The sequence below is a fragment of the Sparus aurata genome, chromosome 7 (genome assembly GCF_900880675.1).
Source record: "Sparus aurata chromosome 7, fSpaAur1.1, whole genome shotgun sequence".
Classification (NCBI taxonomy): Eukaryota; Metazoa; Chordata; class Actinopteri; order Spariformes; family Sparidae; genus Sparus; species Sparus aurata.
The window spans coordinates 9,431,766-9,447,194 of NC_044193.1; the positions used below are offsets into that span (position 1 = coordinate 9,431,766).

At 42.2% G+C, this 15,429-nt stretch overlaps 1 protein-coding gene across 5 annotated transcripts in view; it reads right to left on the reverse strand.

The window, feature by feature from the left end:
- Positions 1-289: 289 nt before the first annotated feature.
- pacsin1a (protein kinase C and casein kinase substrate in neurons 1a) overlaps positions 290-15,429 on the reverse strand; it is a 37,950-nt gene continuing 22,810 nt past the window's right edge. For all 5 annotated transcript variants that reach the window (XM_030422862.1, XM_030422864.1, XM_030422863.1 and 2 more), the window contains 9 exons: positions 13,818-13,947; positions 9,874-10,030; positions 9,512-9,747; positions 8,159-8,314; positions 7,653-7,828; positions 5,992-6,112; positions 5,802-5,908; positions 4,671-4,867; positions 290-2,549 (listed from right to left, as the gene is read on the reverse strand). In XM_030422862.1, the coding sequence (XP_030278722.1) occupies positions 2,440-2,549; positions 4,671-4,867; positions 5,802-5,908; positions 5,992-6,112; positions 7,653-7,828; positions 8,159-8,314; positions 9,512-9,747; positions 9,874-10,030; positions 13,818-13,877 (1,320 nt within the window). In that variant the 5' untranslated portion in view covers positions 13,878-13,947 and the 3' untranslated portion in view covers positions 290-2,439. The remainder of the gene's footprint in view (positions 2,550-4,670; positions 4,868-5,801; positions 5,909-5,991; positions 6,113-7,652; positions 7,829-8,158; positions 8,315-9,511; positions 9,748-9,873; positions 10,031-13,817; positions 13,948-15,429) is intronic.

Sequence of the window (15,429 nt, forward strand, 5' to 3'; positions counted from 1 at the left end):
AACATAAAAAAGCATTTACATGTACACCTTTTTACTGCCTCAACGTGGTTAGGTCTCATTTTCAACTCAACACAGTTGTACAGTTACAATAGAATATAATCTTTAAATTACATCATCATATACAAATCTGACAGCGTGGGATAACGTCACGCTTTTTATGATACACTGACAATTCCATTGCAATGAAATTCATACGATATGGTACCTATTACTTAATATGTTTTTCCATTGCTGTTATTTTTAATGAAACACATTTACATGTATAACACTACATTTTGTCTTAATAGTCAATCACTTGCATTTTTTTTTTTTTTTTTTTTTTTAACATTTTCTTTTTCTGTTTACATTTACACAACTCATACACACTGGATGATGAACATGTTTTCCCCCCCAAATATTAACCTGGCAATGTGGATTGTGTGTTTGAACTTGCGTGTAGTGTGTGTGTATATATATATATATATATATCTCGTGTGTTAAATGCGTGTGTGTTTGCGCGCAGCGTGTGTGTGCGTGTATGTCTGTGGGTGCATATATATATATATTTATATGTATATATATGCGTCAAGAATGTGGGACAGTATAATGAAAAGGAGTCCTTTTTGCTATGCTGGACAGCTTACTCTAAGACACAACTTGTGAGCTGGTGATGTGTTTCTCCTCATGTGTGAGACCCAAACCTGTCAAATCCTGTTTTTCCAGACACAGAGCTAAACACATCTGACTGCTGTTGGTCCTGTGAAATTTAAAAACCTCAGGACGACTACGTTTATAAAAAAGCATCTCTCCCGTCTAATCAGAGATTTTTTTTCTTTTTTTTTCTCTTTTTTTAAATGCAACTCGTTAGCGAGACAACATCTGATAAATGCGCCTCCTGCTCTAAATTAACTGTTTTTTTTTCTCTATGGAGCAAGTTAAAAGATTTAAAATGTAATGCACTGTGTAAGAGCCGTCTTACATGTAGTGCAGCACTGGTTACAAATGTAATATTCCCTGTGTCATAGTGAGTGTTTTTGCAGACAAATGAAGATTGGGTGGACTGGGAGGCAGCTACAAGTTGATCTTCACCGAAGCTGTTTCACATGTGATATGTGAAGTTATTGCATGGAGAGAAAACATATAGTTGATGGTATTGGGTCATTCTTTGGCTCAGCAGGGAAACGGGCCACATAACTAGTGCTTTTTGCTAGGTAGGGCTTCGAATGACGGTGGAGAGCCATGTTTAGACAACATGCCCTTGTCAAGCCCAAACACTAGTACATTCATGTCCTGTTGGAGAGGCTTCGATCTTCACAGTAACGCATTGCCATGCCTCCATTGGCCCCTCACTCTGGAAGAAAAAGTGCCCGGCATGGGGCATTTTGTTCAAAACCCTCCTCCTATCCTGCAGATGACTTGATCCGACTTTGCTCTGAGGGAACGCTCTCTTGTTTCTTGTTAGCAGTAGTGGATTAAAATGAGACCTGAATACTGAACCAAGAATGAAAGCTTCTGCAGAAAACTGTGTCTCCTTCCCATGGATCGCAATGGAGATGATACTGTCAAAGGACGTGTGATGCTGAAGAGAAAGAAAAACTTATGCTCAAAACAAAACCAAAACCAGAACATAAGATAAGTTCATGAACAAGCTTCCTTTCATGAAAACACAAGCGTGTGATGCTCAGGAAGTGAACTCTGCATTTGTAGGTTGAAAGTGTTGCATCAAGTTTGTAGCCCGAAGGAGGCCGCAGGATTCAGGGAATGCAAGTCGTTTTGCATAGCGCATGCTGCTATGCAAGTTCAGAAACAGTTAAAAACACATAGCACTGCACACACAGGAAAGAGGTTGGACCAAAAATCACAAAGAAAAACTGAAAAAAACTGAAAAAAAAAAGAAAAAAACAAAAAGAAAATAGAGGATACTGTCTGTGGTACTTTTAAACACTACACAGCATTCCCGATGTAAGAATGACGACTGACCACACACAGCATAAGGAATGCTACACAAAAATGGCATCACACCGTATATACACAATGCAGGTTAGAGAAGCTCGTCTTTGTCGAATGGGCATAACTGATTATATTATCTTCCCATTTTTCACAAGAGAACAGACTGCAGTACACTGCAAGTTTAAATAAGCTGCATTGTACGTTAGATACAGCTACACAGAGAAGCAATGTGTTCCTGCACTGTTGTGATGTTATAGTTGAGTGTGTATATACTGGAATAACTGCTGCTCCTGCTCTTAAATGTGTAAGTCCACCCACCCCAAATGCTGGATAAAATATAGTATACTGATATATTGTCTTTTAGGTTACTAAGTTTTTATTTAGGCAAGACTGCTTGGCGCATCTGTTGGGCAAGGGATGTGTTGCTCTTAAGTCTCTGGCTATGTGCGGTGCGATCGGACGGGACAGTTCAAGCTGCCTCCAATGGCGTGTCCTTGTTCAGTAACGTGGCTAGATCGGCTCGACGTAATTGGCCGGGTACAGTCCCTCTCGGCCGTTGTCCATGCGACCTCTACACCAGCCCTGCTCGTCTTCGTCCTCGGTCTTGGTCAGTTCGTCACCTGTGAGGGAGACACGACTCCTGTCAATCACACGCCCCACATTTCGGCTCATCCTGACTTTTTTGTTGTGCTTTTTTGATATATATTTTTTATTGTAATGACCATGAGTCAAAGTCTCCCTGGTACCATTTTTGGGGGGATTTATCATATTTCATGGACTGCGTCATCCAGTCAAGGAACCGTTTGACATTTCTGGAGGAAATCTTGCCAGCCAGCCGATTAGCTTAACTTAGCTTAAAGACTGGAAACAGATATCCTGGCTCCTTTCACAAGGGAAAAATACATCCACGTAGCAGCACCTCTAAAGCTCACAGACAAGATATACCAGATTAGCCTAATTACCGAGGCAGATTTTGTTACCTTAAAAAGGATTCAGGCTAGCTGCGTCCCCTTTGTTGCCAATCTTTGTGCTAAGCTAAACTGGCTGCAGCCTCATATTTAGCAGCAAGGGAGTTGTGTTAATCTTCTCATCCAACCCCTTTGGCTCAAAAGCAAGTGTGTTTCGTCCACAGAACAATTCAGATGTAACTTGAGGAACACCTGTGCATCAAAACTTAAAGGTAAGACGTTTAAGTTTACGTTTAAGACGCAAAAAAATCTGATTTCCAGGGGATGTTCGATGGCTCTTTAATGCAGAATTGACCACCATCGTCAGTATTTCATGTGGAGGATTCATGTCGGGATTAAGCAAAGGCTGTATTCTAACACAATTTACTGACATCATCAGTAAACTGTGTCATCATCATCAAGGCCGTGCGTATCATCAGCGTTTCAGATGCGGACCACCTGTTCTTCAGCAGCCACATTAAGATCATAGTTTGCAAGTGTTACAAGCACGATAAACACATCAGCAGCTCATTTAGATCCAGCAGCAGACGCTTTGTGGCTACAGCCTTTCGTTGCAGCTCGCCTTCTCTGTCACTCGGCTCTTTGTAAGAGTCAGTATGACCCGAGCTCACAGCGACAGATGCTGACCGCCGCTCAACATATTTTGAGCTGCGATCTCAAGTCATCATTGAGATAATAATTCAGTTGTCCGACAACAGAAAACAGGTGTCTGAAAAGGATGCAACCCCAAAATCACCGAGATGATGATTAGCACAGGACTAAAATGATCATGTGACGTCTGCTTGGCAAAATACGGCAGGTCATTTGAATTTACATGGCAGATTTGCATCGGATTAAGATCACAGGCAACCCTCCCTTAATTATTCTAAACTACTAGAGCTCCCCATGTAACACCGGTCCTGTGAACGCGGGGATTATACCGACAAATTAGCCACTTAATTATCACGATTCACAGGGAAAATACAGAAGAAGTGACCTTCAACGAAAGCCATGCAGATTCCAATTAATCGGATTTGATCAGGCGGTGCCAGCCCAGTTTCACCTCACAATAAAAGGTGAGGGTAAATTAAAGATACCCTGTGGAGGAGCTGATGACTAATAGTAGCGTGAAGATGCAGCGATTTTTATCAATGGGTCCCTGATTTGTTTGTTCACAGGAGGACACACATCCTCGAGTGCAAACACGCGCGTGATGCAATACAATTCAGTTGCTTCAATTCAGGGAGCAACACTCTCTGCAAACACACATTTTGGTTGTTTACAAGAAAACTCCAGAAGGCACCTTTAATTTAGTTTTTTTTTTTTTATAGAACCTACGGAGGTATAAAAAGGATTTAAAGATCAATTTAGTCGATGCCAGATGTTGCTGAGGTTATTTAAAAACACCAAATGTGGTTAAAAATAGGATCTGGAGGAGTTAGAGATGAAGATGCACAGCTGTGGCTTCTTCAATGGTTATTTCTCTGTGCAAAGCTTGTCTTTAAAACATGTTAGTCATGTCCCGGTGTGTGAGGCTTTAAAGCACTTTTTTTTTTCTCTCGCACCATTTCCAAAACAGCTTGTGTCAATTGGTGGCAAGTGCGCGTAATTTGTGACCATTACCGACTAATCACTGCTATCCTCCGTAAAAGAGGGGAGCTTTAGTGTAGAAATCAGGACTGGGCTGGCGCTCTTTAAACACCTGTGTGATGTGTGATGGCCCTTTTATATACACATTATATGACAGCAGACAAAAATCCCCCTGTCCTGTGTCATCTGGTCGCTGGTAATTACCTGCTTTGAAGGTGAGCTCGTCCTGTTCCTGGCCGTCGTAATCATAGAGAGCGCGGACGCGGACCCCTTTCCCGGTGCTGGAGTCGTCTTCGAACGAATTCCCGTTGCCACCGTTTTCGTTTCCGGAGAACGCAGTGGGCTGCTCGTCGTCGGACCACTCGGTCGAGTAGGCTTGGTTTTTATCATAGCTGCTCACACTGGAAGGGGAGAGATGTGGCGTTAAAGGACCCCCAAAATTGTCAGCAAATGGCATGAAAAGGTCAGAATCGGTGTTACAAGTTGATCCTACTGAACTAACAAGCAAGTCTGCCATAGATCTAAAAGGTGGAGGAGGAAGTATTCACATCCTCTAATTAAGCAGGCATAAAAAATAGACTCTGTGTTTGCAAACAGCAGCGCCGACAGTGACATCACAGGGAGACGCTCGGAGTAGGGAACATTTTAAAGTTGTCTAATTCTGCTTTAAGTGTCTGAGTATTAACAGTTATCAAAATAAAAGTAAATTAAAGGGTTCAGTTGTGCTTCTGTAGACTATTGGATAGTTTAGTTCATAACAAAACAGATTTTTTTCATGTAACTTCAGCTGTTTTATGTGCAGTTGTATTGGTTTTATTTACTGGTAGGCAGGAAAGCTGTCAGATTTATGTTAAACGAGGTGAACTATAAAGTGGCATCTACTCATTTAAGTAAATGTGCTCAGTTACATTCAATCACTGGATCTAAAACGATCAAAAACACATTATTAAGCCTCACTGTTGCACCAGAAGTTTCGTCATGAAGAAAGAGGGAGCTGATCCCACACACACACACACACACACACACACAACCTGCTGCTGTAAATCCACAGCTGAAAATAGTCCCCTAAACAATGGACGTTTTACTCCATTTCAAGGAGCATTGCTAAAAAACTACAGCGCCCATCTGTTTTAGGAAATAATTTCTCCTTTATAAAAGTAAAAGCATGCATTCATGGCACGTTCATAAAGATGCACTGTGTGTATATCCTTGGTGCAACTGGAAGTGTGAGCTAACACATTGTTGGATTTAGTCCTTTAGTGAGATTTGTTGACCGAAACACAAGTGAAACAGAGTGGTTGGAATGACTGTCGACAACAGACTCCTTGAGCTAACCTGCTACGATCACCAGGTGGAGCCACATGGTCGGTGCTCGGAGTGGGTGGGGCTCCGTCTGGTTTCTTCTTCTTTGGAGGGGCACTGGCCTGGTCTGGGTTGTATTCCTGCAGATTGGAGTGAAAAAAACCAACATTAAAGGACACAGTGACAAAAGTATTTAACAAAGATGAGAGGTTTGATGCTGTACCTCAAAGGCAGGCCAGTTCATATGCATCCCGGGGCCGTGGTTGTTGCTGAACCACTTCAAGTCCTCTTGTGTGTTTGCGCCCAGGATCGTGCGCTCCAGTTCTCTGTATATCGTGGCATAGCTGAGGAGGAGGGGAAGAAAAAGGGAACAAATAGTGACAATGAAAGCGCCAGAAGAGACCTGGGGGTGCTGCCAACTTGGCAAACAGGACCCACAATGTACTTCCAAATCTGGGCTGAGAGAGATCCAACACTGGGTCATGGCAAGACTGGAGTGTCTCCCCGAGTTTCTCTGCTGACGCCGAAGCCCTCGACAGCTGAGGTATTCGGCCCAAATAATCCTAATAATCCTTCGAGGGGATATCATCGTTTATGTTGCTGAAGTTTCCCCAAATCTCCGCAATGTGTCATAGATTATAAAGGGTGCAGACCGGGTTTCATGCATCGATGCAGCAAGATGATTTGTTCTACGCCCAGTCTCAGGTAAGCTGGAAGACGAGATGCTTTGTGAAGGCGGATGCTAGATGCTCCTGTGCAGCAAAATGCCTCTTTGCAGCTATAGTCTGTGATCCCGAAGGAATGTTTAAGCACAGTCGAGCCCGCGCTGCGTCCCAGGAACACGCTGAACGGGCCTTTTAAAGAGGAGAGGTGAAAAACAGATCGATGTAATCAAGCAGAGGAACGGCTGTAATCGCAATCGCTGTGAATCCAGAGAGCGAGCACTCGCTGTAGTTACATTTTCTTTCTCGGTTTGCACGATAATGACCCCGGCTCGTCGAGCCGAACAAACAAGGCCGTTTCTGAATGTTTTGATTTGAGCTTTTTTTTTCTTCTTTTCAGCGGGAATTTATATGACTCACTCCAGTTGTACAAAATATTCATTCATTCACAGGCAGCGTCTAATAATAATACGCTGAATTCGTCTTCTCGTCAGTGGAATCAGTTTGCAGAGAAGCTCACTATTGTAACATAAATAGCTAAAGATAAAAAAAAAAGACACAGGCCTTTTTTCTCTGCTTTTATCTATTTTAGAATTATTTGAAGGTTGAGGAGGAAGAGGGCGTTGTCTCTCTTGTCGTCACGTGCGGGTTTAAAAAACCCTCCCAAAAACGGCCCGTTAAATAACAAGCGTTCGCTCCGAACAAAAATCCACTCTGGCAGGAGCGCCATCGATTGAATCGTCAATTAATTAGCACCGTGAGTCTCGACGCTAATGAGAAATGCATGCCTGCTGGAGAAGCGTGTTGAGCTTTAATCAATTTGAAAGTGAACTGTACCGAATGTGACACGAACCAAACAAACTAATGCGTGGCAAGATTTGTTTGAAATTTGATTATTTCTCATTAAAAATTAAAAAGGTACGGTTTGCAGTCATGCTCAAGAAACTCTTTAGCCCGGGTACACACTGTAACACTGGAAGATTTATACAGACATTATGCTTTTTATTCACTGAAATTACATTTTCTTACAGCTGCTAAGAAACACATAGAGACGGTGGTCAAACAGTGGAGTAGTCAGCGGACCAAAATGGGACCTTGCATAGAAATAAATACGCTTTTTCACCTCTCACTTCATCACATATCAGTGAAAACACGGTTGGCGTTTCCTAAACCGCCAGCTCCGTGAAATGTAAATAAAACCAGCTCGCTCGGACCGGCTCACCTTTGGTTCTCGGTGAGGTTAAGGTGGCGTTTGATGTCCAGCAAGGCCTCCTTAAGGAAGGTCAGCCTCTTGACTTCATGTTGCTGGCACTGATCGAACACCTGCTCCATGCACTCCATGTACTGCGGGGTGCACTTGTTCAGCTCCTCCAGAGACTTCTCGTACTTTTCTTTAGCCTGAGACAGAAGACAGGAAAACACACCGATGACCCAGGCCCAAAAGTTCCAGCTTGGTTTAATTATTATCTCTATTGTAATAGCTGGCTTGTTCTTGTTTGTTACGTGTAAATCTGTTACTTAACTGATCCCAAATGTATTCCCACAGACAACTACAATTAGCTTTAAGCTTGCACCATAACTCATCTTTAAAGGGTTTTAGGATATTTTGTAAAGCTCTGACAGTCTAATATGACTACATATCTGTTCTTGTAACTAAATGAATTTGGTTGGTCAAACCCGCTTTTACTGTCCAAAAGAAAAAGACTTTCATCTCCTCCTCCTTCCCACCTTCTGCACATCCTGTTTGCATTTGTCCACTTTCTCATGGAGCTTCTTCTGCTGGTCTGGCGTGACAGACGCCTCAGTCTTGCCGTTGGCCTCTCGGGCTGCAGCCAGCTTCTCCTCCTTGCAGGCCATGTGGTACGTTTTCCTAGCTGCCTCCATCTGTACGTCCAAACGCAGACATTGTCAGTATCTCATGATCTGATTTGATTAAAGGAACATATACAGGGCGCTCTATTTCAAATGTAATCGGCACATTCAGAATAATGCGTTTCACATTCACGCCACTGGATATTTTAACGGAGACCGCGGGATAATTTCAAGTTGTGGTCCGGATATGTGTGACAAGAAGTAGGGACATCTGTATTATTGTATTCTTACCAAGGTTTTGTGTCTAAACCTAACCAGACCATAAGCACAGCATCGTCACAACAACAAATTGAAATTTCAATCTGAAGAAACTTGTCTAAGAAGGTCTTAGGTCTAAGAACTCTCACAAGTTTCTCCCTAGGCTTGAAATCAAAGCTCCATCTGACAACTAATTAGTGACTAACTCTGTCGCCTCGTAGAGATTTTGTCTGAAATATCACACAAAAATAGATCTTAATTAAAGTTTTGAATCAGGAAATGTGCCAGCTACACCACCACGGGGGCAGCCATAGAAAGTGTCATGGAGAATTTCCAGATTTGGCCTCTAGAGATGAAAATCATTAGGACAGATCTGTTTAAACCTGCGGTAACAGATTTTATTTTTGCCTTCTGGGGAGCAGTGGAAACAAAACGGACCAAACAAACACCACCTTTTTTTATTCACATGCCAAACTCGTTGGCAGACGGTCAGTTCTTCAAACATCCCAGCATAATCAAATCGCAGAAGCTTCAATTTTGTTTGAATAAAGACAAAACATGTGACAGATCAGCATTAAATTTAAATACTGTAGAGCTGCAGAGATGCCCTGCCCGGCCTACAGATCTTGTTCAAACGGCAAAAATGTTTCTTCGGTACGGACACCAACAATCCTCACGTCTTCATCATCGTTTCTTAACTGAAAATGAAAACACGGATGCAAAAATTATATTCCCACTAATTATCCAATCGCTAATCTTTCACTTCCATCACCATAAAATGAGGGAACACACTTCCAACAGAAGTCAAAGCATCCACAGATTTTCACACATTCTCCTGACCGACCTAACATCGGATACCCTCACAGCAAACTTGCCCCACATTTGTGAACTATCTTGATGAGGTGGGGTTATTGCAGGGCTTTGTTTTGTGTTTTATAACGTGCGGATGATTCGTGCCTACTTTATCAAGATGTCTGAAGCGAATGTATAATAAAACAGGTTTGACCTCACCTCCTTGAGCTTCTTGGCCCAGGGTTTCTGAGCCTTCTTGAAGCCTTCCTCGGCCTCCTTGGCCTCCTTGAAGCCGCCGATCATCTGCTTGTGATAGGCCTCCTTCTGCCAGTTCTTCACCTTCTCCACGTCCTCGTTCGTCAGGTTGTTCTTCACATCTTGGTGCAGCTCACTCACCTTCTCCGCCTCGGTCATCACAGCCAGCCAGGCTCTCTCCACGGAGCCGTACTGTGGGCCTGGGGAAACAAATAGCAACGGGAGGCTAAACATCGAAGTGTGCAAGGCAAACTGAGAGACTGTGTACAGAACATTCATTTGCTGAGCTTTTTTAGCCGATCGACCCAATTACAATAAGCGCCGACCTTTCTCGATGAGCTGCCTCCACCTCTTGGACCATCCGGTTAGCTGATCGCCATAAGCTTTTTCTATCTTGGCACGTTCCTGCAGGCAGCCCATGAGGTCGTTGCAGAGCCGATGGCCATCGTCAAATCTCTTGACAGCACGTTTGTAGTTCCCCACCTGAGAACAGAGAGACAATAGACCACTTTTATAGTTTGCACAAGGAACATCATCACTGTGATTTGTTATTTTCTTTAAAAAGAACGTGAAATAATAGATTTTCCAGGCTGCTTTAGTGGCGTTCAGCTTTTTATGTTTGTGGGAGCCAAATGAAACACAATTACAAACAATTTTCAAGGGTTCTACAACATAATCACAGTTTATTGTCATTTTGGTTCTATTTAGTTGAAAGCTAATTGTAGTGAAAGGTTCGATTTTGCTGCAAGAAAATGAGCGAACTGCATTATCACAGTATATAGTGGTTTCCTGTCCTTTCCTGGAGACATTACATTGTGTTGACATCAGGGAGTTGATGAAGGCTTGATGCCAAAATGCATCTTTTTGACATTTGTTTTTCGGGTCTAACACAAACAAGACAATTCAGTAGTTTAAAATGGAGTGCCTTGGAGTTCTACATGTATCCCTATTCAAAAACAACCACTAATAAACTCAATTTAAGCCCAGGAAGTGCTCCTGCTCTTACATTCTTGATAAATAAACACATAAATATTAACTTTAATGTGTGCTGTGTATGTGAACGGGCGTCCTGCCACATAACATAAGCTATCCAGCACTTTTTTTGGGGGGGAAATGTACACGTGTCTGTCCTGTAAAATACAGTATATTCAAAAATGTCATTATAAGATATCCCTCATCTATATCCATGCAGAAAACAGCGCCAGACACATTCATTTTTCTCAATAAAGCTTCATTTTTTGCTATTCTACTCGTGTCAAACACAACACTATTAATGATCATTTTCCTTTTCAGACCGGCGCCACCTTAAGTGAGACCACCTTAAAAAAAATAAAAAAAACGGGCCAGGCTGCATGTCTCCGCCTCTTTGGTGCCTGCAGGGGGCGTGAGCTCATGGTGCATGATGAAGGAAGAAGGGTAGTGATGGGGGGAGGTTTTGCTCGTGCTTGTGCATGTGTAGTTATGCAATGACATGGGCTTGTGTTTGTGTGTGTGTGTGTGTGTGTGTGTGTGTGTGTGAGAGAGAGAGATGGCTTTAATCCTCTTGAGTGGTGTAATGCAGGCAGACAGATTTTCGGGGATGGATGACGACGTAGAGACAGAAATACATAGAAACCACCGACTGTGTGTGTGCGTGCGTGCGTGCGTGCGTGCGAGCTGTAAATACATACAGTCATGCTGTAAACATCATCGCACAGACACGCACACATCTCATGGAGAGCCTATGTGCTGCACTCTCTGGCTGCAGAGCTGCGCCGTGATTGGTCCAGACAGGAGCATGCATGTGCGGTTAGTGTTGGAGATGAGAGCGCTGCAGGGAGGCAGTGAGACAGGTGTGTGACGCTGTGAGTTTGGGCCTGTGTGACAGCATGCCAAGTCACACCAACAACAACACGCAGGTGGACTGGTTCACATGCGAAAACACACATGAGCTCCTGCGTTTGCGATGTAATTCGACAGCGTGTGGATTATTCCGTCGTCTGATTTTGCTCATCGATGATTCTTCTGACAATTGAAGTGAACATTTTAGTGTCCTCTCTGCATTTTGCACAACATGAGACGAGCAGAGCTGTGTTGCTAGAGTACAGATGCTATAGGCAGGTGCATGTGGTGAAAGGCGGCCTCAGAGCGGCCGATGACTGGAGCTCTTTGTCCGTCTCTCTGTGGGTAAGAGGCAGTGATACAAAGAAGACTCTGTGCTGGGGGAATTCATTAACGCTAATTTAGTGTTTGCGCACACACATTCACACAGAGACTGCATCTCAGCACAAGTGAGGATGGGCAGAACTTGTGTACGATGTGTCCAGTGATGACACACTTTAAAAACAAGTATGATTTACAACACAACAGAGAAAATGCAACATTCTCAGTCTATGTTGCCAAATATGTACGATAATTATTGTCCTTGCATGCTAGTTTTGACTCCTCGCATGTTCTAAACTTCTGCCCTCCAATAGGTGATTCAGAGTCCCTCAATTTAAATGCAACAGGCTGAAGAATTCCTTTACTCATCAGTCTGTCCTGTTATCCAATCAAAATCAGTGTGCTGCTAAATAAGATCTGGATCTGAGGATATTATGTGCTGTGTTTTGTGGTTAAAGACTGTTTGATGAGCATTTATGAAGATGGGCCATACATGTAGCTGTATGTCTGATTTGTGTGTAAACTGGCTGAAGATGCAAAATGAACTGTAATGTAAACTGACATTACAGTCGTATCGTATCGTATCGTATCGTATCCTGTCGTGTCGTACCGTACCATACCGTACTGTATCGTATTGTATTGCTCTACATCGTATCATTTGGAAAAGTTGGGTATGGTATCTTTTTGTATGGACGATCTATAATGCCAAAATTCCATAATATATGACCACATTGTGATAAGCAATGCAAGCTCAGTTGTCGCTCTTCTTGTGCCGCTCAACGCTCAATCAAAACAACTTGACGGTGGGCATTTTACACTAAGGTGTGCTGTGTTCGAGTCAAGATATTTTAAACACACAAGTAAACCAATCCATTAATTTTGAAGGAGACCGTATTTGCGTATATATTGTGCATGTAAGAGGCGTTAAAAGTTAAAAAGGCCAAAGTTCACATCTACAGGAGCTCCATTTTCCCACAGAAAACACTGCACCTGAAGTGTCTGGAATGTCTGTTGTTTGAGCACTCAAGCAGGTCAACATATTCTAGTAGCAACCCCAAATTATATTATTGTCAACATGAAATGAAAATATGTCTCCTTAAAAACACATTTACCATCTGGCAACACTGACCTCATTCATCCATGTAGTTTAAGTGTCTATATAGTTTAAGTTAACGTACTCCCACAAAAATCGCTCTTGCATGATTCCCATTTTTTCAGTTTAAATGTTTTTATGGCCTGCCTTCTTGTCTACACGCTATTACAAATGCTTTGAATATGAACGAGCCTAAGTCGAAGCTCTTACTTTTGACTCACAATGAGCATAATTATTTTGATCTGACAGGCGATGGAAGGTATGTGTGCATCTTCACAAGAAAAGATTAGAAAACCTGAATAACGCAACGACGATCAAAACACCTTTTAGAGCTTCGTTGTGTGATACATGTGTGTATTACAGTATTACAGCTTAACACGTGTGTATTTCATGAAATCTCAATCTGTATTTTTAGCACCTTGACTAGTTATACAGAAACTGCAACTTTTCCATTTACATAAAATATTTTTAGCTGGTCTTCTGCTTAATGAGGTGGAAGGCTCTCTAATCAGGTCACCTTTCAGAAGCTCTTGATTTAAAGCAATAGTCCCACATTTTGGGGGGAAAACATGCTTATTCACTTCCTTGCTGAAAGCAGGACGAGAAGATTGATGCCACTCCTGTGTTGGACAATCATATACGATGCTACAGCTAGCTGCTGGTTAGCGTAGCCTAGCGTTAAAGGTAAAAAACAAAGATGATTATAGACGGGTTTCTCATCAAACTCTTGGCAACAAATCAAATTCCTAAGCTGTTAATTGAAAACGTGCTTAATTGTGTTTTTTCTTCAGGTATTAATGCATGAAACAACAGCAGAACCTTCTGCCACGAAGCTCAATGGTTATCAAACAGCGTCGCGACAACTCCTCGCATTGATTTTCCTGTAAAAACTCAGTGACACTAATCTCATTTTCATGGTTTCAGTGGGGACTCTGCTGGGCTCCAGAAGCCTGATCAATACAAGGGAAAAGGGAGCCTCTGGGTTTTTTGGGGGGGAGCATGCTGAATCAGAGCAGACGGACGGCGGTTCCGTACCTCCCAGAAGCTGTCCATGGTGTCGTCAGCACCTGCACATTCATCGTAGGAGCCAGACATTTTCCTGGATGTGGCAAAGTACTCTAATGACTAAACCTGTCCTCTGCAGCAGAGCTGGGTTCCTCATGCACTGAAAGAAAGAAAACAAAGAGAACGAGAACACGGTGAGACAGTAACATCACATTGAACACGTACAGACAAGAAGCAGTGCAGTGGAGCGCATGGGCAGACATCAGAAGGCTAGTCAACACTTAAGAGAAGCAATGTAGCAGTTTCTTTCCCTGGCAACTGGAGGAAAAGCTTCCAGCATGAGCGTTTTTCTGTTCGAGACGTTTATAATAATGAGATAAAAATAGTCCCGGTCGCCACGCATACAGTGGCCGTGCCCTCTGGGATGAAAGGGGGCATCTTATATCGGCGTGTCCTAGAAAAGACACCAGAGAGAGAAGAGGACCGCTGCCATCACACAGCTCTGACCCTGAATCCTTTCATAGCGCGAATACTCATTATTTTGACACATTACATCAGAGAGATAGCCGCACAACACACACACACACACACACACACACACACACACACACACATAAAACACATTACACACCCTGAATAGCAGCCATGAATGTGACTTTTGCGTCAACGAGTAATTGCCGCCTTTGTTATCATTACAGTCACCATATTACCATTATCATTATACATTTATCATCTCCGTCAAGGAAGTTATGTGTTTACCTCTGTCTGTTTGTTGGTTTGTTTATTTGTTTGCTGGTTTGTCAGAAGAGGGAAGACGGGTTTTAGCCCAGATTAGACCCCAATAATTTTTTTTGGTGCTGATCTGGATAAAGGGACGGATGCAGGAATTGTTCTGACTTTCTCCGATATTGCAAGATAGACCCGTTTTTTTGACACATATGGACAGAAATCAGACATATTTAGGATCTAAATATGGATCTAATGGATTTAAATATGTTTTATTTGATATTGGATTTGGCTTGATTGAATTATAGAGGACTGTTGGGGCCTGAGTCTGGAATTTTGCTCTATTGAGTGCCTTTCCAGTTTTTGTTTTGTTTCTGTTTTTTCCGTCCGGTTTATTTTTTTTCATTTTGTAGTGTACATAGCAAGTTTTGAATGTCATCCTTGTCCTTGTGCATGGTGTCACTGTCTGTCTTTGTCATACCCGTGAAGTCTTTAATTAATGTTTTATTGTTTCACACCAATCACACACAGCAAAAGAAAGAATATAAATTTAAAAAGATTGGTAACACTTAACACAATTAATTAGGAATGGGTGAGGAATTAACTCCCATACAATAGACAATGATGAATTACTAGAAAGACTGGGAGATACTATGTCAAGGAATCATCAGGTAATGCTTAGTTAAATATCTGTTAGTCATCATTATCTACTATATAGTTCCCTAATCAGTTATTCAGTATTTACTCATTAGTTATCAAGTCGCTCCTGTTTCATTCCCTACTCGCTTTTTCTTGGCTACTCATATTTTTGTGTACCTCGTTGTGAATGTAACCAAAAACTTTATTTTAATTTGTTACTTTAAATTTCTTTTCTGATTGAAGTTAAAACAAATAAACAATCAAAAAAACTTCGCGT